The 26242-nt window shown below is 48.2% G+C and overlaps 1 protein-coding gene across 2 annotated transcripts in view; it reads right to left on the bottom strand.

Moving 5' to 3' along the window:
• Positions 1-3102: 3102 nt before the first annotated feature.
• The window catches only part of Slc35f3 (solute carrier family 35 member F3), a 256842-nt gene continuing 233702 nt past the window's right edge, over positions 3103-26242 (bottom strand). For both annotated transcript variants that reach the window (XM_004659702.2, XM_045150223.1), the window contains 5 exons: positions 16766-16985; positions 9206-9331; positions 5480-5672; positions 4709-4798; positions 3103-3825 (listed from right to left, as the gene is read on the bottom strand). In XM_004659702.2, coding sequence (XP_004659759.2) covers positions 3590-3825; positions 4709-4798; positions 5480-5672; positions 9206-9331; positions 16766-16985 — 865 coding nt within the window. In that variant the 3' untranslated portion in view covers positions 3103-3589. The remainder of the gene's footprint in view (positions 3826-4708; positions 4799-5479; positions 5673-9205; positions 9332-16765; positions 16986-26242) is intronic.

Below are 26242 nucleotides of genomic sequence, written 5' to 3'. Positions count from 1 at the left end.
GAAAGATCCAAGATTCATCAAGTTAACAAGAAAAGACAGCAGGGTGCCCACCATGAGATGTGCCACCTGCGCCACACTCGTCAGGGCCCAGGAGAATCTGCAGAGGAAGCAGTGAAGAGTACTGCTCCCACTGCTAGCCTGACAGCTGCCTCCAGGGAAACAGCAACAAACATGGTGGAGAACTGAAACACATCATAACAGAAAGGCAGGGTTTACAGAGAACTCAGTGTTAAAATCAAACTGCTAACACTCCCACCAAGGCTCAGGGACTGTTGCGGAAGAGGGGAATGAGTGTAAGAGCCACAGGGAGGGTAGAAATATGTTGAGGCAACTTCCCGCCACCAGAGACCGATGGAGGTCCTAATTGCCCCATGCTGAACAACAAGGATCCTACTGAGGAGATCCCTCAGGGACATGGAGGCCGAGGGTGAAGGGATACAAGACTGGAAACTATGTAAAATTATATAAATTGAAAAAAGAATGATAAAGCAGTCATTTTAGTTTTGGGTGATAAATATGTAGGAGAATCCTGAGCCTCATCCATGATAGTGACATGGATAGAAAGGAGGTGCACTGAGCTCCCCTTCATGTCCACAGAAGTTTTAGGATTGATTTCTTCATTTCAAGTGATGTAAAAAACTAGCCTGCCCACAGCTTTCAAGACTGTTACGATTCCCTGTAGTTAAGTTGTTTGGAAATGTGTAAGGCTTCCTGCAAACATCTATTATTAATTATAATGTTAATAAAACCACCCATAGCATGGACATTTCTGAATTCCCATAAAAGTGAAAATAATTTCTATTTTTAGCATGGCTTTTCTGCTTGCTGGCTTTTCATCAGAAATTCACACCGATCTCTCTCTGACAGACCCCAGCAGGGACTGCAGAGGGCCTGGCTATTGATCCCTTGCTGTTGGTGGTGGTGGTTGTTGGATTGATCTGGTCACATGTCTCTCTGGAAAGCAGCCTACTTCAAGTCCATTAAGTAATCATGTGAGCAGTGGCGCCCAGGGACAGTCCCCACAGGGCCCAGCCCGCTTCCACCTGTTCTGACGCACTCATCGCCCCGGCTCTGTTCCTTGTGCTCGTCAGGACAGAGGCTGGCCGTGTGCTCCTCAGTTAGGTTAGATTGACAGGGCCAGTGGACACCTATCTGTGAAGGCCGAACTGGAAGACTGCAGATCTCGGAACAGTGAATGTCCTTGAGGTAGTGATGGGAGGTCCTTGCGAGCTGAGCTGAGGAGCCACCCAACAGGAAGGAGGAGAGGGGACATGCCAAGCTGAACAGAGGACAGATGCCCGGAGGGAGCAAGGAGCAACTGGCTGCTTTGACACTTAGCAATTTCTGTGGGGACCATGATTGTCCTGTGTGTCGTCTGACCTTACAATAAGAGTTATTGGGCTGGAGAGATGGCTTAGCAGGCAAGGCACTTAATGATCCAAGTGCAGTTCCCCAGTTCCTACGTCGAGCCCAATGCCTGCACTCCAGCTTGAGCATCTGGGGCTCATCTGCAGTGGCTGGAGGCCCTGGCATGCCCATTCTCTGACTCTATTCTCTCTGTCTCTCTGCCTGAAAGTAAATGAATAATTTTTTTTTAAAGAATTGCTGGGGCAGAGGCCATGGCTCAGTGGGTGATGTGCTTGTCACACAATTCTTAGCACCTGATTTCAGATTCCCAATTTCCATGTAAAAGCCAGAGATTATGGCTGGCTTCTGCAATCCCAGTGCACTTACAGTGAGAAGTGAGGTGGAGACAGGAGCATTTCCCAAAAGACTGTGAAGGGAGTGGTGAAGGACGGGAGACCCTGTTCAATATAAGATGGAAGGTGAGGACCGACTTGAAGTTGTCCTCTGGCCTCTACATGCACGCTGCAGCACCTGTGAGTCTGCTGGAACATGCAGACAGACAGACAGAAAGACAGACAGACACACACACACGCACACACACACACTTAATTAATTTTTTACAAAAGAGTTGCCCTCTCTTGTAGTAGCTGGGCAGGCTTACCTGCTTGAAAGATGCTGGGTGACTGAGCAACAGGCTGCATTAGGGCTCTTGTAGTAGAAGCAACAATGTGGCCACCAAGACAGCACTCAGTCCTTCTTTTTCAAATATTTTATTAATCTGTTTGGCCAAACAGGTAATGGAAACTGAGAATAATAAGTTGCTAAAAAGTTCAGGTCATGAATGCCCCTTTCCCCCAGGAAACAAAAGATTCCATGGCTACAGAATGCACCATTGGGTTATGACAACATCTCAAAATAATGTTTCCTTTTTCATATGTAACAATGTAAACTTCAAAAATAGTAAACTCTAACCCTAGTCCCTCTTTACAGATCTATCACAGATAGAAATTTTTATGGCAGACCTAAATTGTGTAAGTAAACAGCCCAGTGCTTAAAAGTTTCATAAAAAGGTTTACAGAGTCAGTAAATAATTTTTCAGTCTTGGTCTGGAAGTAAAAGCTAAAAGCAGTTTCCATCCCCCACACTCTTCCTGATATACGTGCTATATACCTCCAACCACGTCCCAAATACATTGGTCACTAGCTTTGTCATTTTTTAATATATATACACACACACATATAGTTGTATTTGTTTCTAAAGATTTCTACATCTAAATTATAAGACGGCGCCAGTGACTTATAATGTCACCTCGCTTCACATAGGTAAAGACGAAGATTCTGGAGAAGGCACTGTGAATTCTCTTGCATGATCCCATGAAGACATGAGAGAGCAGGCCAACTGGGTTGGACTCCCCTTTCCCTTCCTGTGACCCAGCAAAGACCTGTCACCCAATGGTCTTCATGTCCAATATCCTTTTCTTATTCATCTCTTCACATCCCATCCACCTGTTTGTCCATCCATCCACACAGCCATCCCTCCATCCATTCATCTATCCATCCATGCATCCATCCAATCTATCCACCCACCCACCCACCCACACAACCATCCATCCATCCATCCATCCATCCATCCACCCACCCAGCCACCCACACAATCATCCACCCACCCACCCACACAACCATCCATCCATCCAATCCATCCACCCACCCACCCACACAACCATCCATCCATCTATCCACCCACCCACATTCACCCACACACATTGATTGACCCGTTCATCCATCAAGATTGCCTGACAATTTATCTTTTGGTTCATTGAAACTCCTTAAAATTAAGAGTACAGCTCTTGTATGAAACAAAATGTGACCTACTATAGCTGAAAAGTAATCACAGTGTACAATGTCATTTCTGGTCGCTGAAAGGCAGAGCAGTTGCCATGGCTTGTCCAGCTCGCCTGTCCCCTGAAACAACCGATGCGAGGCTCACTGTACCCCACTCTACATTCATCAAAGAAGCGCTGAGAGATTCTTTCCTCTTCTGCTTTTGAATTGGTTCCCTTAAGTGGAAGGTCTGATGTGGAAAAGTGCAAGCAAATTGGACATGCCAATAAATACCATAGAACTTACTGCAGATTACCAAAACTGTACAGGTATGTACACCTCACCCAACTGAGGGTCCTCCACCAGGAGTGGACCTCACAGACATTACTGCAGGGGCACCTCAGAGTCCCAGAGGAATGACCTCAGCGTGCGAAGGATGGGCGGGCTCTTCTGCTCCTGCCCTGGGGACCAGAGCCGAGGTCTGCTCCACCCTCCGCTGCCTCCTCCTTCTTCCTCACTTTGAGGCGGGTGAGCAACTTGATCAACCAGACATCCCACTCCTCGGGCAGGAGCAAGAGGAGGAAGCCCAGGCCGATGATGATGATAGCAATGACCCGGACCCCGTTGAAGACTATCTGACTGGTGTAGTGATCGACCACTGGGGGGAGAGAGAGAACTGGTTACTGGGGCTGAGGACCCTGTGAGGTGCTAGGGCATGGACTTGCCTTGTTACCACTGGGCTACAGATAGGCCAGATATGTTTCTATGTCACATTTACTTGGAACATTCCTTTTGGCCTAGCCTGCGCAAGTATTAGGTAAAGAAGCAAAGGGTGGATGAAAGGATGTAGCAAAGGCACCTTCCAGAAGCCTCACGAATCTAGACCACTGTTGGCCATGCGTCTAGAGCTCCGGAACCTTCTGTACTTTGACGTATTGTCCTTGGGCTGGGGAGATGACCCAGGTGATAAAGTGCTTGCCTTGCAGGCATGGGACCTGAGTTCAATCCCCAGAACCCACATCAAAAAGCTGAGCATAGGGGCTGGAGAGATGGCTCAACAGTTAAGGTGCTTGCCCGATGAAAAGTACCCATGTAAAACCAGATGCACCAGGTGATGCATGGGATTTTGTTTGCAGTGGCTGGAGGCCCTGGTGCACCCATTCTCCCTCTCTCTCTCTCTCTATGTATCTGTCCCCCCTCAAATAAATAAATAAAATGTTTTTTCTAAGAAGAGAGCTGGGCATGATGGTATACATCTGTATTACCAGCACTGGGGAGGTGGGGACAGGAAGATTCCCTGGGCCCTCACTGACCAGTTAGGCCAGGCTTACTTTGCAGGTCTAGGCCAATGAGAGATGCTCTCTCAATAAAAGGTGTCTGAGGAGTGACACGTAAGGATGTTCTCTGGTCTCCTCACATGTGCACACACATGTGAACCCTCATTGGTCACCATTATACACACTCGTGCCACACACATACTAACATGCACACATACGCACACACATGTAAAAAAGAGAACAAATCCATCAGAATAGGGTTACCTGCGTTCACAGGTACACTGAGGACAATTCCGAGAGACATCAGTGTGGGATATGTAACAGCTATTCCAAAATTTAATACAATATTGAATGCTGCAATAAAGAATTTAAGAAACATGAGTTACTCCTGACTTCCCCATCCTTGGCCACCACGCTGGCCTGTCTGAACCCACTTCTCTGGGAGGTGGGAGTTCCCAGAGTCTTTTGCTGATGCTCCGTGAACTCAGGCTTTGTCTAGGATTGGGGTGAGTCAGTCACTGGCTTCCCTGTGCTATGCAGGGGAGCAAAGGTGACCAAGGGGCAGGTGCAAGGAGGTGGGCCAGGGAGTGTGAGCGCATGTCTTCCTCCCCTTGCCTCGCCCCTGGCTGCTCTGGGCAGTAGCTTTGGAGGTGGGTTTGCAGAGGAGACTGAGAGCCCCACCCTGGTCACTTTCCTGCCCAGCAGTAGCCATCACCTAGCAACGGTGACAGTGGGGATAACATGAGGATGACGATCCCTATCTCCTGACTGGTGACACTTTGATAGTGTGCTGGGGGGCTTCTTGCATTAGCCTAGCGTGATCTGTGGGTAACACCCGAGACGCTGAGCTGTCAGCTTGCTCAGAGTCGTCATGACACCGTCACCGCTGCACTGACTGTGACTCGGGGAAGACGTAGGACAGCAGCAAGAACTTGGGGGCAGCAGGGAGCCTGCTTTTCTCCTCCAGAACAAGGGCTTCCAGGGGCGCGCGCCCGTCACTGTTTGCTAGGGGACGGGGTGGCGGGTGTTACTTACTCAATAAAAGAACTGAAAATCCACAAAGGTTTCCCCATGGAATGTCATCGAAGGAGTTCCAGTATTCCACTTTGGTGAAGTAGAGGACGACGGGGATGCAGGTGATGAAGAGGATGTTGAACACACCCAGGATGGACAGAAATAAGGCTGCTTCTCCGAACTTGGCGCTGCCCAGTAGAAGCTTGAACAGAACCTGCAGGAGGAAGGCGGCAGTGAGGACACCTCGTACTCACCTGGGTGTGAGCATAGCATGGGTACTTGATTAAAAAAAAAAAAAAAAGCCCAGGCTGGGGCTGGAGGGATGGCTTAGAGGTTAAGGTGTTTGCCTGCAAAGCCAAAGGACCTCATTTCGATTCCCCAGGACCCACATAAGCCAGATGCACAAGGGGGCACATACGTCTGGAGTTTGTTTGCAGTGGCTGGAGGCCCTGGTGCGCCCATTCTCTCTCTCTCACTCTCTGCTTCTTTTTCTCTCTCTCTCTCTCAAATAATTAAAAAACAAAAATAAAGTTAAAATAAAAAGCCCAGGCTGCACATAGGCCCTGTGCTGACTTTGACCTCACCTGGCCACTACTGAAGGACAGCAGAGCTCCTGGGCTCTGTGGTCCACATGCTAGCGTCTCTTTTAACGGGGAAGGGAGCTTAACTGCCTGTTTCCACGGAGCACATCTTCATGAGACACAGGTCTGCATACGAAGGTATGAGTGCCCTGTGTCATGTTTACAACATCATATCTATTGGAAATATCTGTCGTGGTCATCCATTCTCTCAAGACCCTGCAAAACTGATCTCGGACACTGGACAGTACAGTTTTCGTAGTCAGGGCCACAAGAAAGACCTTTGGAGTTCAGTGGAAGAGGGCAGGGAGACAAGAGAAAGTAATGGGAAGGAATTCAAAATGTATTATATACATTTTTGAAATTTGTCAATGAAAAACAGAGGGCCAGAGAGATGGCTCAGTGGTTAAGGCACTTGCCTATAAAGCCTAAAGACCTACGTTCGATTCCCCAGGACCCACATAAAGCCAGATGCTGTAAAGTGGCACATAAATCTGGAGTTCATTTGCAGTGGCTAAAGGTCCTGGCATGTGCTCTCTCTCTCTCTCTCTTTCCCTTAAATAAAATATTTTTAAAAAATATGAAAAAGAGAACTTTGCTTGCAAAGATGTTTTCTCTGAGCCAAATGTGGAGGGATTTTGCTCTCTCCTAACTGGAAATGGCATGGAATTTGGTGGAGTGCTCTGAACTTTGTTCCCTGAATCTGTTCTTGCTTGTACATCACTTTGGGTGTTTAAAAGGCCAGGAGGAGAGGGACAGTAGCAAGAGGCTGGACTCGGACATGCCATGGGCCTCATCCTGCTTGGTGAATACGACTGTCCCTCGGCCATCCTTTTGTCCCCTTGCCCAACACTGCTTGTGGCTGTGCACATGTAGAATGCACAAAGGGCAGGAAATGGCTTCCAGCTGTCCACCCGTCAGTCCCTCAGGACAGGATTCAGGCAGCAATGGAGACGGAGACAGGAGCTGAGTCTAGATGCTGTGCCCCCAGGGGACTGTTTCTATGCGCTCCTTGCTACTCTTTTTTCTTAATTTCTTTTTTTTTTAATTGACAACTTCCATAATTGTAGATGATAACCCATGGTACTGCCCTGCCCCACTTTCTCCTTTGAAATTCCACTTTCTATCCCATCCCCTTCCCCTCTCAGTCAGTCTCTCTTTATTTTGACGTCACGATCTTTTCCTCCCATTATGATGGTCTTGTATAGGTAGTGTCAGGCACTGTGAGGTCATGGAGATCCAGGCCATTTTGTGTCTGGAGGAACATGTTGTAAGGAGTAAGGAGTCCTACCCTTCCTTTGGCTCTTACATTCTTTCCTTCTTTCTTTCTTTCCTTTTTTTTTTTTTTTGTTGGTTTTTCGAGGTAGGGTCTCACTCTAGTCCAGGTTGACCTGGAATTCACTATGTAGTCTCAGGGTGGCCTTGAACTCATGGTGATCCTCCTACCTCTGCCTCCCGAGTGCTGGGATTAAAGGCGTGTGCCACCACACCCAGCTAGGCTCTTACATTCTTTCTGCCACCTCTTCTGCACTGGGCCCCGAGCCTTGGAAGATCCCTGCTACTCTTTAGCTCAGAGACTCTGCTACAGCACTGTGTGGCCATTCATGTTTTCTGGAGAGCAGCTTTGAAGTCACAGAGCGGTGCTGGACTGTCAGGGCCCTGTCATGAGATGTGTGTCTATCTGTGGGCATGATAGGATGCCAGCCAAGGGTAGGAGGCAAAATTCATTCACTTTCTAAAAACCACTGACAGAGGGTACTCATGGGATTGGGGGGGGGGGCTTCCTTATGCCTTTGTGCAGCATGGAAGTTCCCCAGCCTTCCTGACGAGGTCCATGAAGGCTGAAATCCACAGTCTCACTGTCTTCATTTAGTCCTTCAGGATTTCCCAGCCTGGACACCTAAAAATGGAGGGAGAGGGGAGAGAAGGGAGCCAGAGCAGAGGAGTGGGAAGAGGGGAGTCGGGGCAGGGACAACTAGGGGCTCTGGTGTGCAATCAGCACTGACAGTCTCCAGACCCACATTGGGAAGTATTTTTCAACAGCTGTCAACATGGTGCCATTTTTTTTTCGAGATAGATCTCACTATGTAGCCCAGGCTTACATCAAACTCACAGCAATCCTCCTGCCTCAGCTTCCCTACTTAGCACTGGGATGACCATGCTGGGGACAGACAAAGAGAGAATGTGTGCATCAGAGCCTCCAGCCATTGCAAACGAACTCCAGACACATGCGCCCCCTTGTGCATCTGGCTAACGTGGGACCTGGGGAACCGAGCCTCGAACCAGGGTCCTCAGGCTGCACAGGCAAGCGCTTAACCACTAAGCCATCTCTCCAGCCCTGGACTTTTGATAAAAGTAATTTTAATTCCCATATTACAGCAGTTATGTTGTTGTATATTTAGCCCCAACACGAACCTTGAATGGATTCATCTTGGCTGGTGGCCACAAAAACTGTGCCCAAGGACTTACATGGCAAAGTCACTGCTGACATTTCCGCCACTGGGCAGGAACCGGGCAACCTCAGAGGCTCCCAACCTGCTCAGCTGTACCCCCGTGGTGCTTTCCACTTGCCTGGTACAATGAAAACACTTGCTCTTCTCAAAAGCCCAGCACCAGGGCTGGAGAGATGGCTCAGTGGCTAACATGTTTGCCTGCAAAATCTAACGACCCGAGTTCACTTCCCTGGTACCCATGTAAAGCCAGGTGCACAGCGGTGCATGTATCTGGAGTTCATTTTTCAGTGGCTGGAGACCTTGGGTGCCCATTCTCTCTCTCTCTTTCTCTGCTTGCAGATAATAAATAAGAATATGTTTTTGGGCTGGAGAGATGGCTTAGCGGTTAAGCGCTTGCCTGTGAAGCCTAAGGACCCCGGTTCGAGGCTCGGTTCCCCAGGTCCCACGTTAGCCAGATGCACAAGGGGGCGCACGCGTCTGGAGTTCGTTTGCAGAGGCTGGAAGCCCTGGCGTGCCCATTCTCTCTCTCTCCCTCTGTCTGTCTTTCTCTCTGTGTCTGTCGCTCTCAAATAAATAAATAAAAAATTTAAAAAAAAAAAGAATATGTTTTTTAAAAAAAAAATCCCAGCACCACCCAGGGATCTCCACAGTGAAGGACCAGTGCCCCGCTGAGGGACGCATGCCCAGTCAGGAAGCTGGCTCCCATTTGCTCGTACCTTGTAGAGAGCCGACGTGGACGCGGAGCCCACCACCAGGGCTATGCCGATGACTGAGTGGCTGTGGAAGCCGTCGGCATACGTCATCATCACGATGCCGGCAATGGCGAGGATGGCGGCCACAATCTGCAGGGGGGAGGAAAACAGTTAGACGGTGCGAGGGAGTCAGAGGTGCGGTGTGAGGGCCAGGCGGCTCGAATGTTCCGTTTTGGGGATTTTGCTATGGGTGTGTGTGTGTGTGTGATGGGGTTCACGATACCTTTATTCAAAGCCTCCTGGGGAGAATAGGCAGAGGTGTTGCTGCTCACAAGGGCACCTAGCCAAGCTTGGCATGACTGAAAGCCCGAGGCACATGGCAGCTGGGATGGTGGTGTGGCTTTTCCAGCCATGGACACTCACTGTGTGGTCAAGACAAAGCCTCATGGGTAGTCCATGGTGAGTACCCGGAACCAGCTGAGTTCTCACTTCACTTTCCCAAGGTACTTCGTGTGACCTGGCTTTTGTGTTTTCTTAGCTCGCCATGGACCAGCGGGGGCTGCTCACCGCACCCCGACCTCGCTGAGCAGCCCGATCTGTAGCAGTGTCCTCCTGGCAGCTCCCCTTCCCGCTGACCTCAGGACTTCCGGGCTATACAGAAGATTCCTGAACTGGGACACGCGGGACCACGTTTCCAGGGAGAACATGCGCAGCCCAGGGACGCGTGCAAGGACAGCAGGAGGCAGCCGGAGGAGCTGGGGGAGGGGCCGCACTGCCATCGGCTGGCTGAGTTACCGAATAGCCCTGGGGCGAGTTTTTGCTATGCTTTTTGTCATTTCATCCTTAATGCAGACAAATGGCCATCCACCTCTTTTTGTAGCCCTAACAAGTGATCTAGGAGAGGCTAGTGGATCTGCCTCAGGTCGCAGGGCAAAAGGTCAGACAAATGACGAGTCTGCTTGATGGCAAAGCTGGCATAATGTCCGTTAATGGCCAACCATGACTTTACGTGGAATCTGGGCTTCTCGGGTGCGTTCTACAGACATTTTTAGGTTAGTGTGAGGTCACAGGGCTGACTTTCATAGTATATCTGAGCCACACATTTCTAGAACACAATTTCCGCAACATTTTCATATAATGCTACATTGGCCCAGAAAATAGAGGTCATACTGAGGTTGTTCTCTGATTTCAACATGTATACTATGACACATGTGTCCCCCCAATGCACCACCCAGATACACATACAAATAAACAAAAACAAAACCAAACAAAAACCAGGAGGTCCTGTTGAGAATTTTCTCTTATCTCCACATACATTCCACCGAACATGTGTCCACACACACACACACACACAAAAAACAAACAAACAAACAAAAAAACCCAGACATCCTGGTAGCCCTGGTGACTGCTGCGTCCCAGAGGAGCCAGACCTTTGTCTACGTGTGGGGGTGTGTGGGGGTGTGTGTGTAGGCCAGAGGACAACCTTGGGTGTTATTCCTGGTGTCGTTCCTTGGAAATGCCATATTTCTGTTTTGAGACAGGGTCTCTCATTGGCCTTTTAGGCTAGACTTGCTGGTCAGTGAGCCCCAGGGGTCCTCCTGTTTCTGCATCCCCAGAACTGAGATCACAAATGTGCGCTATCATGCCTGTCACTTTGATGTGGGTGCTCAGGACTGAACTCATGTCCTCATGTTTGCATGACCAACACTTTATCCACTGAGCCATCTGCCCAGCCTTGCTCTCTGCCCTCACTGGCTTAGAAGTTCTCTTGCTGTCAGTGGCTTCACTGCATCCCAAACACCCACGTTTAATCTCTAAATGCTGCGTGGTCTGGGAATAGCTGCTCAGTGTCAGGAAGAAACAGACACTGCAAGATAGCAAGTACCCAAGAACAAGTGGACAAGAAAGGGGCCGTGACTATGCGGAAGGGACGCCGGGCTGCTGCGGCCCCCAGGACACAGGTGGGCATCAGAGGGGCCCCCAAGGAGGAGTCGGAAAGGAAGTTGGAAGGAAGGGGAAGGGAAAGAAAAAGAGCCAAATGTCTGATGCGGTGGTTTATCTCCAAATGTACATCTTATAATCGTACTTCTGAAGTTTGAAGAGGTGAAGGAGAACAGGTTGTTATTAATTAATTTACTTTTGTCGAAGACTTGTGAGGCAGATTCTAGACTCTTCTGCCCTCATCACTGTCTATTAAACAACAAGCTGCTAGGAGCTTCAGGGTGGGCAAGAGAGTCAGGGAGAGGCTGCAGGGGTCAGAAGAGAGGGATGGTGGCCACTCTGCTCCCCTCAGCTGAGGAAACTGATATCCCACAGCCACAGCGCCCCACGGGCTCATTTCCACAGATGACACCACAAATAGTGGTGACCTTCTGGGGTCCCAGCACAAATCACAGGGTCTCTGAACCTGGCTGTGGGACACTAGCTTTCCGGGCTACAGCAGACTAGCTGGGATGAAAGTCAGATGGCGAATAGGAAGTGCTGGTCTCACTCTAGGACCATCAGTCAGAAGGTCAGAACCCAGGTCCTTCCTCAACCCACGCTCCTCTCTAAGATTCTGGGTGTGTAGGATGGATGTGTCTGTTGTTTCACGCCTGTGATGGTTTATCTTGCCTGTCAACTTGACCTCAAACCACCTGTGAGGGACAATCTGGGTTATTTTAGCCTGTGAGGGATGTTCACCGGGTAAGTTGAGGTGGGAAGACCCACCTGAACTATGGGCAGTGTTGTTCCTTTGATGGCAGTGTGGGGGGGGTCCCATACTGTATAAAAAGGAGACAGCTACCTGAGGAGTCAGCATGCATCCCTCCGCTTCCTCACTGAGGGCTGAACGTGACCAGCTCTTGCCGCCGTGCCTTCCCCACCATGACCGGTTGTAACCTTGAGCCACACGCGGAAGCAATCCCTTCCTCCCTTAAACTGACTGTCAGATATTCTGTCCCCGTAACAACACCCTCGCGCCTTGCAGTCTCCCGGTTCTCACGTGAAGCTGTCCCTTGCCTAGTCCTGTGCTGAAGGAATGCTGCACAAGGCTGGTCAAATTGGTCCCATGGATTCATGAGAGCATACCCCTCCATCAGGGATCCCCTCAGAGGACATACATGGGCATGTGGAACAAGAGAGCTTCCCCTTACCCTATGCCTCTCCTTTCTCACGCCTTCTGGTTCTCTCAGGACTATCTTGACACAGGGACTGAAGGTGAGAGTGGCCTCTGGTGACAGCCATCACTTCTACTTCTGGGGAACAGAGAAGATGCACAGGCTGGAAAGCTGCCACTGACTGTCTCTCTTCCCACTGACTGTTCCTCCCACCACTGACTGTCTCTCTCTTCACTGATTGTCTCTCTTCCCACTGACTGTTCCTCCCACCACTGACTGTCTCTCTCTCTCTCCACTGATTGTCTCTCCCACCACTGACTGTCTCTCTCTCCACTGACTGTCTCTCTCACCACTGACTGTCCCTCCCACCACTGACTGTCTCTTTCTCACCACTGACTGACTGTCCCTCCCACCACGGACTGTCCCTCCCATTGCCTGCTGGTCTCTTCTATGCAACCACACTGAGAGACCTCAGGCTCCTGGGCTGTGTCCCACATCCCATTAACTTGGTGTTAGCAACTGGCTCTGCTACAGGCTGAGCTGAAAGGGAACTTAAAGCCTTAAGGAGACTGGAGACACGGGCTTGCTGTCTAAAATGAGGTCCAGTCACCCTCAGACTAGGGCTTCTCCCCAGCCTTGCTAAAAACAGAGTGGTGTATGTTTTCTACCAGAGAGAACTCTCTGGATGCTTTTTAGATTTTGCTTAGTTTTGGACAATAATACAAGAGTGAAATAAAGGCCTAATTTTTGCTATCTTTATTTTTTGCATATGTGTGTGTAAGAGAGGTGTGTGGGTGTCTATGCATGTTTCTCTGTGTGCAGGTGCAGACACACATGTGTGAGTATGCATTTTGAGGTCAGAGGTCAACTTTGGGTGTCTTTCCTAGCTGCTCTCCACCTTAGTTTTTGAGACAGGGTCTCTGGCCGAAACTGTGGCTCACCAATCAACTAAGTCAGCCAGCCAGGTAAACCCAAAGGAGCCTCCTGTTTCCTGACTCCCCAGCACTGAAATTACAAGTATGTATGTACTGCTATGCCCAATTTTTACATGGGTCTGGGGTCCAAACTCAGGTCCTCCTCATGCTTGAGAGGCAAGCACTTTACTGACTCATCTCCCAGCACCCAACCCCAATTTTAAAATGCACATCTCCCAACATTCGCCCTCCTGGTTCCTGGTCTGCTTCATCCATTCAAGGACTATCAGGGCTTGTGGGCAGCTGTGTGGCTCTCTAGAGTCTCCTCACGCCCCACCCTCAATGTTCTCCACACTGGATTCAGGTCACAGCCCCCACCCCTCGTCCCTCACTAAAGGTCAAGATTAGGCCCAAGTTAGCACCCATGTCCCCCTGGAAGCACTTGTACATTTTGGTTACTGAAAACATCATTTAGAATTGGTTGACATGGGAGCCAGCCCCATCCTTCCTGGTTTGAAGCCCTTACCACAATGCGTTGTCAGGTCATGAATGTCATGTACAATCAGAAACTTTACGCTTTCCACGGCCGTACCAGGAAGGCTGAGTTACCTCAGCTGGTAGGCACTATCACTGGTACTTCACACCACAGACTTCTGTCACCTGTCACACAAAACTGACTCTTTAAGTGTTTCCAGTCTCTGACACTGTCACAAGAACTGACCTGATTCACCCGCCTACTCTGCAAGAAACAAAAATATTAACATCAAGAAACGGTAGCACTGACCAAGGCCCAGGAGCTGGAGACACACCAGCCTACATGATTCTCACAGTTGCCAATGAACAGTCATAATCTGCCCACTTTAGGCAACTAAGACACAGAGCTATTGGCATTCTACTCAAGGTCCCACAACTTATGAGTGGAGCAAAGAACCACAGCCTCGTCACTTGATCCCAGCCTCGGCACCCTGTCACCATTCAAGAACTTCTGGCCCAGGACACACATGAAAAGCACCCTTAAGCAAAGAGGCGAGGGCATCCTGGGCTCCATTCGTACAGACACATCATCTCAGCAGCACCCAGACACCAGGAGTGGCCGGGGTCTTCCTCGCACTGAGACACATCCCCTCTGTGGTGGTTTGAACGTAAAATGTGCCCCTGTAGACTTATGTGTTTGAATACTTAGCCCCCAGTTGGTGGCGCTATTTGGGAAAACTGTAGAACCTTTAGGATATGGAGCCTTGCCCGAGGAAGTGTGTCACTGGGGGCTGAGGTGTCACGGCCCAGCCCTAACCACTTTCTCTTCTTCCTCCATGCTGATGTGAAGATGTGACACAGACTTCCTGCTCTGGCCAGCCATGCTTTCCCTGCCACAGTGGACACTTCCCCTTAAACTGCAAGCTGAACATAAACCCTTCCCTTCCTTAAGCTGCTTCCGGTCGGGTGTTTTGTCCCAACAATGAGAAAGCAACCATTCTTCTGATCTGGATCTGCCGGCTCTCCCCAGGAGCAATGATCCCAAGATCTAAGAACTATCTTAACTGCACCAGTCTCTTATGCAATGAAGCTGACCATTGGCCACATCCTTCACACCACGCAGTGGGCACTGGTCATTCAGTGCCCGGAACAGAGCCACATTAGCTCCCTAGAGTCTTTTGGGATTCCCCAGTGGAAGGAGCTGCCTGACTCAGGAGATAGTATAGAGGCTGAGTGGTGTGCACAGTTGAGATCTGACCTTGGACCTCACCCTCCAGCCATCTATGCAGGGAAACGTCCAGTCTTATAGAGGCTGCAAACTCTCTGAGCTCTGCAAGATGAGACAGGGCAGTCCCTGCAGTCTTCAGGGAGAAGTTCTTCCAAGGCTAGCCATGGCATTAGGAAGAAACCACGCCTGCACAGTGCTTGCAAATCACAACACCCTATCACCCACCCAGGCTGGTCTGTAGCCTTTCACTCCAGCACCGGCCACGTGCTGCAAGCCGTCAGCATAAAACTGCAGGAAGTGGTGGTCAGCAGAGTGCATGGCTCAGAGGCCACATGGCCAGGCCGTGTCACAGTTCCAAGGTATTGGGAGGCCTCCCTCCTATCCATGAACGACAACCAGATACAGACCCACAAGTCTCAAAGGGCCATCCTGCTCTTGGAATCTATGAGAGAGTGGTTCAAGTTTGTTCACACCTGCTTCTCTCAACCTCCTGACAATTCTTTTTGTCCTCTCTGAAGCTCCATCATTGACCTTGAAACTTTTCTTTCTAGTAACAAGAATTAGCTTGGGGCATCTGAATCATGGCCCACATTTCCATGAAGTCTCTTGACTGCCCCTAAATGAAGTCTGGAAAGGCAAGAGAAGGGGCAGTGGCTCCAGGACTTCTATCTAAGTCTTTAGCCTCAAGTCATGCAAGCCTGTGGCCAGTGACCGAGGGAAACACCTGCAGCCCTTGAAGAGATGTATTAGATCATTTATTTGCTGAAGGCTTTTCTGGGTGGCAGCCCAGGGTGTGAGTTTTCATTCCAAAATTAACACTGAGCCTCAAAACAAATTCACCCCCAGCTTCAGACTAAAAATACAAGCCAGCAGTTGACTCATGTCCCCACTGCTGTTTGAATAACTCAGGTGGGCGTGAGCCCACTCTTAGGGTGATGTCACTGTTCCCAGGACCATGAGGCAAGGACAGAAGTGGAAGACCTGAAGCTCGCCCCTGTTGGGGTCATCACAACTAGCTTAAGTGGAGCTGCCTAACAGTGGGCACTGAGCTTCCAGGCAGGAAGTGGTACGCGATGGGCTGTGGCCACAAGAGAGCCAGAAAAGTGGCCAATACTTTTCTGCCCTGTTTGTAAAGTGCTGACAGGCAGAGGAAGCCCCTGGCCACCAGAGGGAGCCAGGTAGAAGCCACTAGAATTCTGTCCTTCACTGCCAGCTGGGTTTTAGTAAGCATATTTACCATACAACTATTATGAAATCCGATGAGCTATGAATTTACTAAGACTTGCCTATAAAACTCAAGGCCATCCGAGGGATTTCACTGCATCCTCTCTATCTATGGTGTGAACCCCACTCACTACCCCCAACCCCAACACTACCACACACACAGTTTGGACTTGGCATGAGTGTGTCTGACCACATGGTTCAGGCCAAGCCTCGAGAGCCTCACACCCACGTGTCCTCAGAGTTTTGTACAGCTCCTCACCAGAAAGCAGGAGTGGCAGAAAGCCCCAGGCCACAGGGCAGGGCATGCCACATGCTGAAGCCTGGAACATCGCCACGGGGTAGGGGTGGGCACACAGGAAAAGGAGCACACTGTCACTCTCTGGCTGTCACTCCACTTGGCTGGCACACACTTTAGAGAAGGCTTGTTGGAATGCTTGAAATGAAAGGTGCTTTCATGAGCGCTTGTCTAGAATGGTTTGCAAGCAAGAAGGCCGGCGAGACGCGCCAAGAACAGAGCCCGGGCTTTTTCTGCCGCAGGTCAGAAGGGTCAGCACTCAGCGGCGTGGCACACGGAGCTAAGCAAGCCAATGGGCAGGATCTGGCTGGCATGACTGAGTGAGTGAGGAAGAGAGAATAAAGAACTTACCCTCACTCCCATGAACCTGTCCCTGAGAACGGTCCACGAGAGCAAGAACACAAAAGCTTTGTTGCAGCAGAACAACACGGAGACATCCGTGGTGTTTATTTTCTTTATTGCGTATAAGTACAGGTAGTTTGTGAGTGTCCAAAGAACACCGAAAGGGGCTGCCTTGGTAAAAAACACCTTCAAAGTCAAGCCATTGTCTCCAAAAAATCGACAGCATTCCCTAAAACAAGGAGAGAGAGGCAGTGTTATTATCATTTCCGGCTGATGTTGACCATGACTTTTCCTAGACCCTGGTAAGATTTACTTTCTTAAGAGAAACTAGAGGAAGGGGTAGGGTCTTTTAAAGAACTTACTATCATCTTGAATAAACACTTTCTGTTCAAGCGTCTGGATCGTTCCTTTAGTCCACTGAAAGGTCTTGACATGGCAGATCATTCTTTCTGCCTACACCCTGTTTGGAGCTGAGGGCTTTACATGGAAGTTGGGATGATCTGACCTGGAGACCCCCGGCCCACGGTGGGTGACTGCAGTGTTCTGTCACTTGTTGAGTAAGAGGAGGAAGTCACTGCAGCCAAGAGTGTCCAACTTGTGGCCTGGGCCACCTGCAGCTGAGGATAGCCATGAATGTCTCCCAACATGAAACGGTAAATTCACTTGATGCACACGGCATTTTTTGCATGTATAGGTGTGTGATATGTGTACATGTACACACACACACATACATATAGATATATATTCATATGTATGTGGGCAGCATGCATGTGTCAGGGGTCTTATTCAGTTGATCTACAACTTTTCTTTTTCAGGTGGGGTCTCACTCTAGCCCAGGCTGACCTGGAATTCACTATGTAGTCTCAGCATGGCCTCAAACTCATGGCAATCCTCCTACCTCTGCCTCCTGAGCGCTGGGATTAAAGGTGTGTGCCACCACACCCGGCTTATTTTAGTATAATTTTTTAAGCTTGGTTGCATGGTTCTCTAACCTGGACTTCATAAATGACAACATTGTGTTGCAATGACAGAAGGTTAGACATCCCCTTCTTGGAGACGCGAGGGTGGTAGAGAAGAAAGGACACTTGTTAAAATTTTCCCCCAGCTGGAATTGCGGTCAGGCATGGGCAGGCACTTTTTGAGCACGTTCATTCATCCTGGCTATGAAGCAAGGACATCTAACTGCCGCATCCCATCTATACATCTTACTGAATGGTCTCTTCCGTCCTCCAGAAGCCCACCTGAACAGAACCAGCAAGCCAGCCCAGAACATCAGACTCTGATAAAATGCAGTTAGACCAGGAAACACTGCAGGAAAAAGCCTTTCCAGCCCTTTGGATGATCCAAGGTAAGACCACCGGGTATCGTAAGATGTGTTTAAGGAACGTAAAGCCAGCCTTCTGCACACGGAAGAAGCAAGCAGGAGAGACAGGGCCTTAGGGATGAAAAACATGGGGACTTCCCATGGAGAGGGACTTGGTCCGCTGTGAGCTGCCTGCTCCCTTGGCTGTCTGGAGTGAAGACATCACTCTGGTGGGACCTTGGGAGCTGAGTAAGGAGATGTTGTCTCCAGTGGGTCTCTGTCCAGATGCACAGACATGGTGCAGTTTACAGACAAGGTGAGCAACAGTGGCCAGTGATTTAGACATTGACTTAAATAAAGCTAAGGAAAAGACACCACCAACTCTAACCAACTACATTAAAATAGGAATTTTTCTGCCTAGAGTGGTGGATACAATACAATACAGACAGAAAATTAAAAAGAAGAGTCAAAAGAGAGTTGGTAATACTTTAAATTTAATTTTGTCATTGTTCCTACAATCTAAAATTCAATCTGTATTGTTAGCTGAGTACAGCGTATTACATAAGAAACAGGAAACTCATTAGAGAAGAGTGAGGGCAGGGAGATGGGAAGAGAGGGACACTTATCGTTTGATAAATCATGGGACAGTTTTTCTACCTGCGCTGAGCTCAGAGTCCTGTCTGCTTCTCAACCAACCAGCTCCAGGTAGAATGTTTGAGTCACTAAGTTTGCCATGAAACTGGTTCCATGGAATTGCCTCCACAGCCCTCTAACAGACAGGCTGATGTTGCTGTTTGCTAAGAGATGTTTTCAGAGCATTAATACTGCATTCTCTCTCTCTCTCTCTGTGTGTGTGTGGGGGGGGAGTAGGTCTGCATAGCCCCAGGGACCAGTGTCCAGGAAGGTAGCTTCCTTTGTGATTGTCATTACGGGCACTGCAAAGGGCTGGCAGTTCCCTGAGTGCAATCATAAGGTAAGAGAAGTCCTTTCTAGGCATTATTAGTAACTGATTTCAGGGGCTGGAGAGATTGCTCAGAGGTTAAGGCGCTTGCCTACAAAGCCTAAGGACCCAGGTTTGATTCCCCGGTGTCCACGCAAAGCTAGATGCACAGTGATACATGCATCTGGAGTTTGTTTGCAATGGCTGGAGGCCTTGGTGTGCCTGTTCTCTGTCTGTCTCTCTCTGCTTGCAACTAATTAAATTAAATTAAAGTAGTAACCGATTTCAACTATACTTAACAGTTTTCCTTTCACAAGGGGTCACCAAGTGTTATGGCTTGAATCTGAATGGTCCCCCACAGTCTTATGTTTTGGACACATGTTCCCCGGCTGGTATTGCTACTGTAGGAGGCTGTGGAGCCTAGAAGTGGTGGGTACTAGGTGATGTACGCAGGTCACTAGTGGTGGGTCTTTGAAGGTTATACCCGGTCGTGCCTCGCTTCTGCCTCGTGGTATTTGAAAATGTAAATAGCCTCCTCACTCAGTTGCTATCATGCCTTCCCTGCCATGATGAGCAGAAACCTTATAATTCTGCGAGCAAAAATAACTATTTTCTCCTTAAATGGTTTCTATCAGGTGGTGTGGTCACCATGGTCCGTGTGGTGGTTTGACTCAGGTGTGCTCCATAAACTTAGGTGTTCTGACTACTAGGTTCCCAGCTGATGGAGATTTGGGAGTTAACATCTCCTGGAGGCAGATATTGTTGGGGGTGGACTTATGGGTGTTACAGCCAGTGACTCCTTGTCAGTGTTTGGCACACTCTTCCTGTTGCTATTGTCCACCTTATGTTGGCCAGGGGATGATGTCCACTCTCTGCTCATGCCATCATTTTCCCTGCCATTGTGGAGTGTCCCCTCAAGTCTGTAATCCAAAATAAACATTTTTTCCCCTAAAGCTGATCTTGGTTGGGTGATTTCTGCCAGCAATGTGAACCTGACTGCAACAGTAATCTTGGTATGAGAGTGGGGTTTCTGCTAGACACTTGACTGTGTGGCTTTGGCCTTTTGGAGCTGATTTTCAAGAGGAATGTGGGAGGATTTGAAACCTTGGCCTAAGAGATGCCTTGCAGTGCTGTACCTACAGCTTGATGGGCTATTCTGGTCAGAGTTGAAAGACCTGAAAGCAGTAAGAACTATGGACTGTGAGGTTTGGCTTATGAGGGTGAGAAAGAGCTTTGCTTGGACTGGGATAGAACCAGTTTGTGTGAGAAGGCTGATGTTATGACCATGTTCTGAGATGTTGTGCAGGGTTGCTTTACATAGAAATGGACTGATGTGAGCAGAGGGATATGGCACAGAAATGAAATCTATGGGCCAAAACTGCTGCCCATTCAGCTGCAATTGAGAGATTACAACCTTTGAGATTGGGCCAGCTGAGCTGCACTGGGGCAACAGGAAGAATGTAGACTCTTTTGAAGGGACCTGAGTGCTTAAGGAGTGTGTTTGACACACTCTCCGGTTTCTGTCGTCCACTTTACGTTGGCCAGGGGTCGATGTCTACCCTCTGTTCATGCCATAATTCTCCCTACCATTGTGAGTCTGTAAACCAAAATACCTCCCTCCCCCAAAGCTGCTCTTGGTCAAAATTTCTGCCAGCAATGCGAACCTCACTGCAACAGTCTGTAAGTAACCTATACACAATGCTGGTATCACACCTGTCTTGCTGATATCAAATGAAATGAAATAGAACGGTGTTGCAGTCCGGTTTGCATTGCGTTAGAAATCACCCAACCAAGAGAAGCTTCTGGGAAAAGGAGATTTATTTTGGCTTACAGGCTTGAGGGGAAGCTCCACGATGGCAGGGGAAAACTATGGCATGAGCAGAGGGTGGACGTCACCCCCTGCCCAACATAAGATGGACCACAGCAACAGGAGGGTGTGCCAAACATTGGCATGGGGAAACTGGCTATAAAGCCCATAAGCCCACCCCCAACAATACACTCCCTCCAGGAGGCATTAATTCCCAAATATCCATCAGCTGGGAACCTAGCATTCAGAACACCTAAATTTAAGGGGGACACCTGAATCAAACCACCACAAACAGTTTATGATGTGGCATGGGCCATCTCAAGGCAACAGGACAGCTATCATCCTCTTTATGGATCTGTGTTTGACTTCTCCAAGCCTGACAGTTGTGTAAAAGGCGAAGCAGTGGGAGGCAGGACACAGACATGGTTTGGAACTGACCATCAAGTTGCTGGAAATGTGGAGAGAAGTGGCTTTCTTTTCTTTTTAAAATATGTTTTTCTATTTATTTATTTATTAGGGTGAGAGAGAGAGAGAGAGAGAGAGAGAGAGGGAGAATGGGTGTGCCAGAGCTTCTAGCTAGCTATTGCAAACAAACTCCAGATGTGTGTGTCCCCTTGTACATCTGGCTAACGTGGGTCCTGGGGAATTGAACCTGGGCCCTCTGGCTTTGAAGGCAAGTGCCTTAACTACTAAGCCATCCCTCCAGCCCAAGAAGTGGGTTTCTGATGCGGGAGACATTTTGAAAAGGCATGAGCTGTGGACCTGGCACAGTTCTGTTCGACTCTGAGAACTTGTGGGCAGGGAGCTAGAGCTTAGCTTGGTGAACCTTGCTTCTAATGACACCAAGCCAAGTGACCCCTGCTGGGCTAGTGAGCCTTGTGCTGTTTTAAGACCAAGGGCCAGTCACTAAGCCACGGTTGCCTGCTTTTTGTATGCCCTTAACTGCAATCCTACATCTCTCCATGGTACCAAAGAACTCCAGACCTTAGTCCTCCATCCCTCTACAGTACCATACTCTATGTTTCTGTTCAAACAAGACCCCTGGGGAATAATTCTTTACTTCTCCTTTTTCCTCTTCACATTAACGTCACCACCTAGACCTGCAGATTACGTTTCCTAAATATTTCATCCCAAAGGCCACTCCTCGGGCCCATTTCTGTGTCCCCTCTCACGTGCTACTTCCCCTGGAGTTAATCAAGTCTTCCATTTATAACCAAGTATGCTGTACCTGGCAGATTACTTTATTCCAGACCAAGCAGATGAAGATCGACTTTGTTTTCTGTGTAAACCCAGGCACTTCACCAGATAGTTTATATGAGAGATTCATTTCTGACAACATTCCCAAGTTCAAAGTAAGTCCTGACAGCCTTCCCTCAGCAGCTCTGTGTTTCTGTTGTACCCAAATGTTCACAGGATCACCTGGCATTCCCATCCACAGAACGATATTATGGTGCTGTTTAACTTTCAAAGTCTTGGAGGAGTCACACAGTTTGAAATTTTCTGCTCAAAAGAAATATTAGTCACACATATAGTCGTTGCTAAAAAAATACATTAAGATATAACTGCACTATATTTAAATTTTTTTCACATATTTCTCATGTGCAGCCAAGATTGTGTCCAAAGATTTATTCTCATTCTCTGAATGTTTCTCTCCTTTTCTCTCTCCATTATTTCTTAATTTTTTCCTTTATGTGTATGATACATGCAAGTGTGCATACTGTACTGTGGTGGGGGGCTTGCCTACAGTGGCCAGAGCAGAACACTGGGTCTCATCGCTCTTCCCCCTGGTTTCATTTAGAACACAGTCTACAGCCGGGCTCCGACGGTCCTCAGGTGTCCTGAACCATCGCTCTTCCACCTGGTCTCCTTTAGGACATGGTCTCTTCACTGATCTTGAAGCCTGCATGGCTGGCATGATTCTGGTGTTCTGCTCCCCTGTGGGACTGGGTCACAGGTAAGTATGGTTTCTTTTTAACCTATTGTGTGCTTGTTTCAGCATATTTACTATGATGTGCTTAGGCACTCTTTTTATTTCCCCACAGCATAGCAATCTAAGGCTTGATGTCTTCAATGAACTTTGGAAAACTTTTGGTCAATATATTCTCCCCCCTCTACTGCTGGGTTTTTAATTATATAGAGATCAGGCCTTTCCTCTGTGTGCCCTCTAAGTATTATGTGATGTTTCTTTTTATAATTTTTCCCCTTATCTTTTTCTTTTTCTGAGGTAGGGTCTCACTCTAGCCCAGGCTGACCTGGAATTCACTGTGTAATCTCCAGGTGGCTTTGAACTCACAGAGATCCTCCTACCTCTGCATCCTGAGTGCTGGGATTAAAGGCGTGTGCCACCATGCCGGGCTACTTTCCAATTTTAAATCTCTGTCTTGTTGTGTCTAACCTGCTGTTCAGCTCATCTACAGATTCTAAATTTCTGTCATTGTGCTTTCCATTCCCAGGACATCCTTTGCTAATTGTTTTAGAGTTCAGTTTTATGTTGAAATCCTTCATATGCTCATGGGTGCTCTTGGATATATTATTCACCATTATTTTTTAATTTTTTGTTTATTTTTATTTATTTATTTGAGAGCAACAGAGAGAGAGAGAAAGAGGTAGATAAAGAGAGAGAGAGAATGGGCGCGCCAGGGCCTCCAGCCACTGCAAACGAACTCCAGATGTGTGCGCCCCCTTGTGCATCTGGCTAACGTGGGTCCTGGGGAACCGAGCCTCGAACAGGGATTCTTAGGCTTCACAGGCAAGCGCTTAACCACTAAGACATCTCTCCAGCCCACTCACCATTATTTTGCAGTCTTTATATGATAACTCTAAAATATAGGGCATCTCTGGATCAGGTTCTAGTTCCTTTTATTTTTATTTGTTTTTGGAGCATCTGGTCCTGTTCTCTTGGAAGCATGTTTTATTGATGAAAAGCTAAGTATGAACCACTGTAGGGCTCAGGTGATTCCAACTTCCTCTAGCAGTGGTGTGTGTGTGTGTGTGTGTGTGTGTGTGTGTGTGTGTGTGTGTGTATTTTTGGCCTGAAGACCACCTTGACTAGTTGGTGCTTATCAACTCCTGTTTGCCCTCCTTCCTTACTCTTTGTTCTTACTCTTCCACTGGGCTCGACTGAAAGTAATGGTTTCCGACCAGGGCTGCTCCCGCTTGGTGAGCCTGAACTCCAGCTTTCCTTGTCAGCAGCAAAAGATGAGTAAGGTCGTTGCCTCAGTGGCTGTCTTCCTGCTTGGTGTCTGTATCTGACCCCAAATATCCATGGCTTAGGAGCCTGTCGACGCTATGTAGGGTAACTGCAAGTGGGAGTTGGGCTCACTCTGTCCTTGCTCTCTGAGATTGTGACTTGGTTCTGACAGCTCTGAATTGCTGGTCTGGCTTCCCGTTTCAACGAGTACCATTGGCTCTCCGTGGCTCATTACTTCTTTGGTGCTCTCAAATAATCTTCTGGTAAAACCATTTCCGATTTTTATAATTCTTCTCAGGAGGGTGACTCTGACCGATTGTCACAGCACCATGGAAGTGGCTCACATTTTTAAGGACTTTAAATTTGCTAAAAATACTTGGCAAACAGCATGGGATTTATAGACTCACCCCCCCCCCCCCATTTTTCAAGGAAGGGTTTCACTCTAGCCCAGGCTGACCTGGAACTCACTCTGAAGCCTAGGCTGGTCTCAAACCTACAGAGATCCTCCCTCCTTGGCCTCCTGAGAGCTGGACTAAAGGTGTGTGCTACCACCACCCAGCTCCTGTAGACCTTCTTGATGTCTTTCATCAGTTCAGGGAAATTCTTTGCCAATTTATTATTCCCCCTCTACTCCTGGGATCCCAACTGAGAAAACTGGGAAGTAGCTTGGTTGGGTTATAACAGACAGCCTGGAAGATTGGTAAGGACATGGCTCTAGGGCCCCGATCCAGAGATTCCATCTCAGCCAGCCTAGGACGCAGCACAGGCACTGACCTATTTGAAACAGGGTTCAGGAGATTCTAATGGGTGCTGGAGCAGTTCTGGGCTTGGGAGCAAGTTCTCTGGATCTTCCTCTACATGTGTTAGAGAGTATATAGGGCACCCATAAACACTTGGTCTAAGCCAATGTCATGTCTTTCCAATGACAATGTCATCCCAAGATTACTATTACCCATGTTTTTGCTTCTTCTCAAAAACTTTAATTAACCAAATGTGTTATTCTGAGTAAAACTGTGTAAATTCGGGCTGGAGAGATAGATTAGCAGCTAAGGCATTTGCCTGAAAAACCAAAGGACCCAGGTTTGATTCCTCAGGGCCCATGTAAGTTAGATGCACAAGGTGGCATATGAATCTGGAGTTCGTTAGAATGGCTGGATGCCCTAGTTCACCCATTCTCTCTCTCTTCCTCTCTCTCTCTCTCTCTCTCAAATAAAAAAAAAAAATGCTGGGCATGGTGGCCCATGCCTTTAAAAAAAGGTGTAAATTTTCAGGAAGATTCACAAACAACCCTCTCCCTCAGCCCTCAGGATTCTGCTCAAATGCTGAAGAGACCTACCCAGACATCTGCTATACAGAGGCAAGTCTGCTGCCTTGGTCACTGCCAGCATGCTCCCCGCCTCATTTCTCCGTCACAGGCACAGTCACCCCCCGAGATGTTAATATACGTTATCCACTTGACTATGACTGACACACAAAAGGCTGGCTGTGGATGTAAGTACACATCCATGAAACCAATGCCACAATCAGTTTAATAAACACATCTATCACCTCCAAGGGTTGCCTCTTGGTTTTTATTGCTAGGAACAGCAGGTCTGCAATTCCGGCTACTGAGGCTGAGGCAGGAGGATCAATCATAAACTCAAGAGCAGATTGGTCAACTTATTAATACTTTTTAAAAATTTTTATTAGCATTTTCCATGATTATAAAAAAATTCCCATGGTAATTCCCTCCCTCCCCCCACCACACTTTCCCTTTTGAAGTTCCATTCCTCATCATATTACCTCCCCATCTCAATCATTGTACTTAAATATATACAATATCAACCTATTAAGTATCCTCCTCCCTTCCTTTCTCTTCCCTTTATGTCTCCTTTGTAACTTACTGGCCTCTGCTACTAAGTATTTTCATTCTCACGCAGAAGCCCAGTCATCTATAGCTAGGATCCACATATGAGAGTGAACATGTGGCGCTTGGCTTTCTGGGCAACTTATTAATACTTTTTGTCTCATAATTTAGAAAAAGATAAAACAAAAAGCTAAGATACAACTCAGTGGTAAGGTGTTTGTCCAGCGTGTGAGACCCTGGGTTCAATATATATGGATTTATATTATGCATATAAACATACTAGGGATATATATATATGAGACATATCTTCTTAAGAAAAATTGAGGGTGTGGTGGTTTGGTTCAGGTGTTTCCCCATAAACAGGTGTTCTGAATGCTAGGCTCCCAGCTGATAGAGATTT

The sequence above is a fragment of the Jaculus jaculus genome, chromosome 5, assembly GCF_020740685.1.
Source record: "Jaculus jaculus isolate mJacJac1 chromosome 5, mJacJac1.mat.Y.cur, whole genome shotgun sequence".
NCBI classification, from domain to species: domain Eukaryota; kingdom Metazoa; phylum Chordata; class Mammalia; order Rodentia; family Dipodidae; genus Jaculus; species Jaculus jaculus.
The sequence above is the reverse complement of the archived record's forward strand: the minus strand, read 5'-3'. Positions and strand labels throughout refer to the sequence as shown.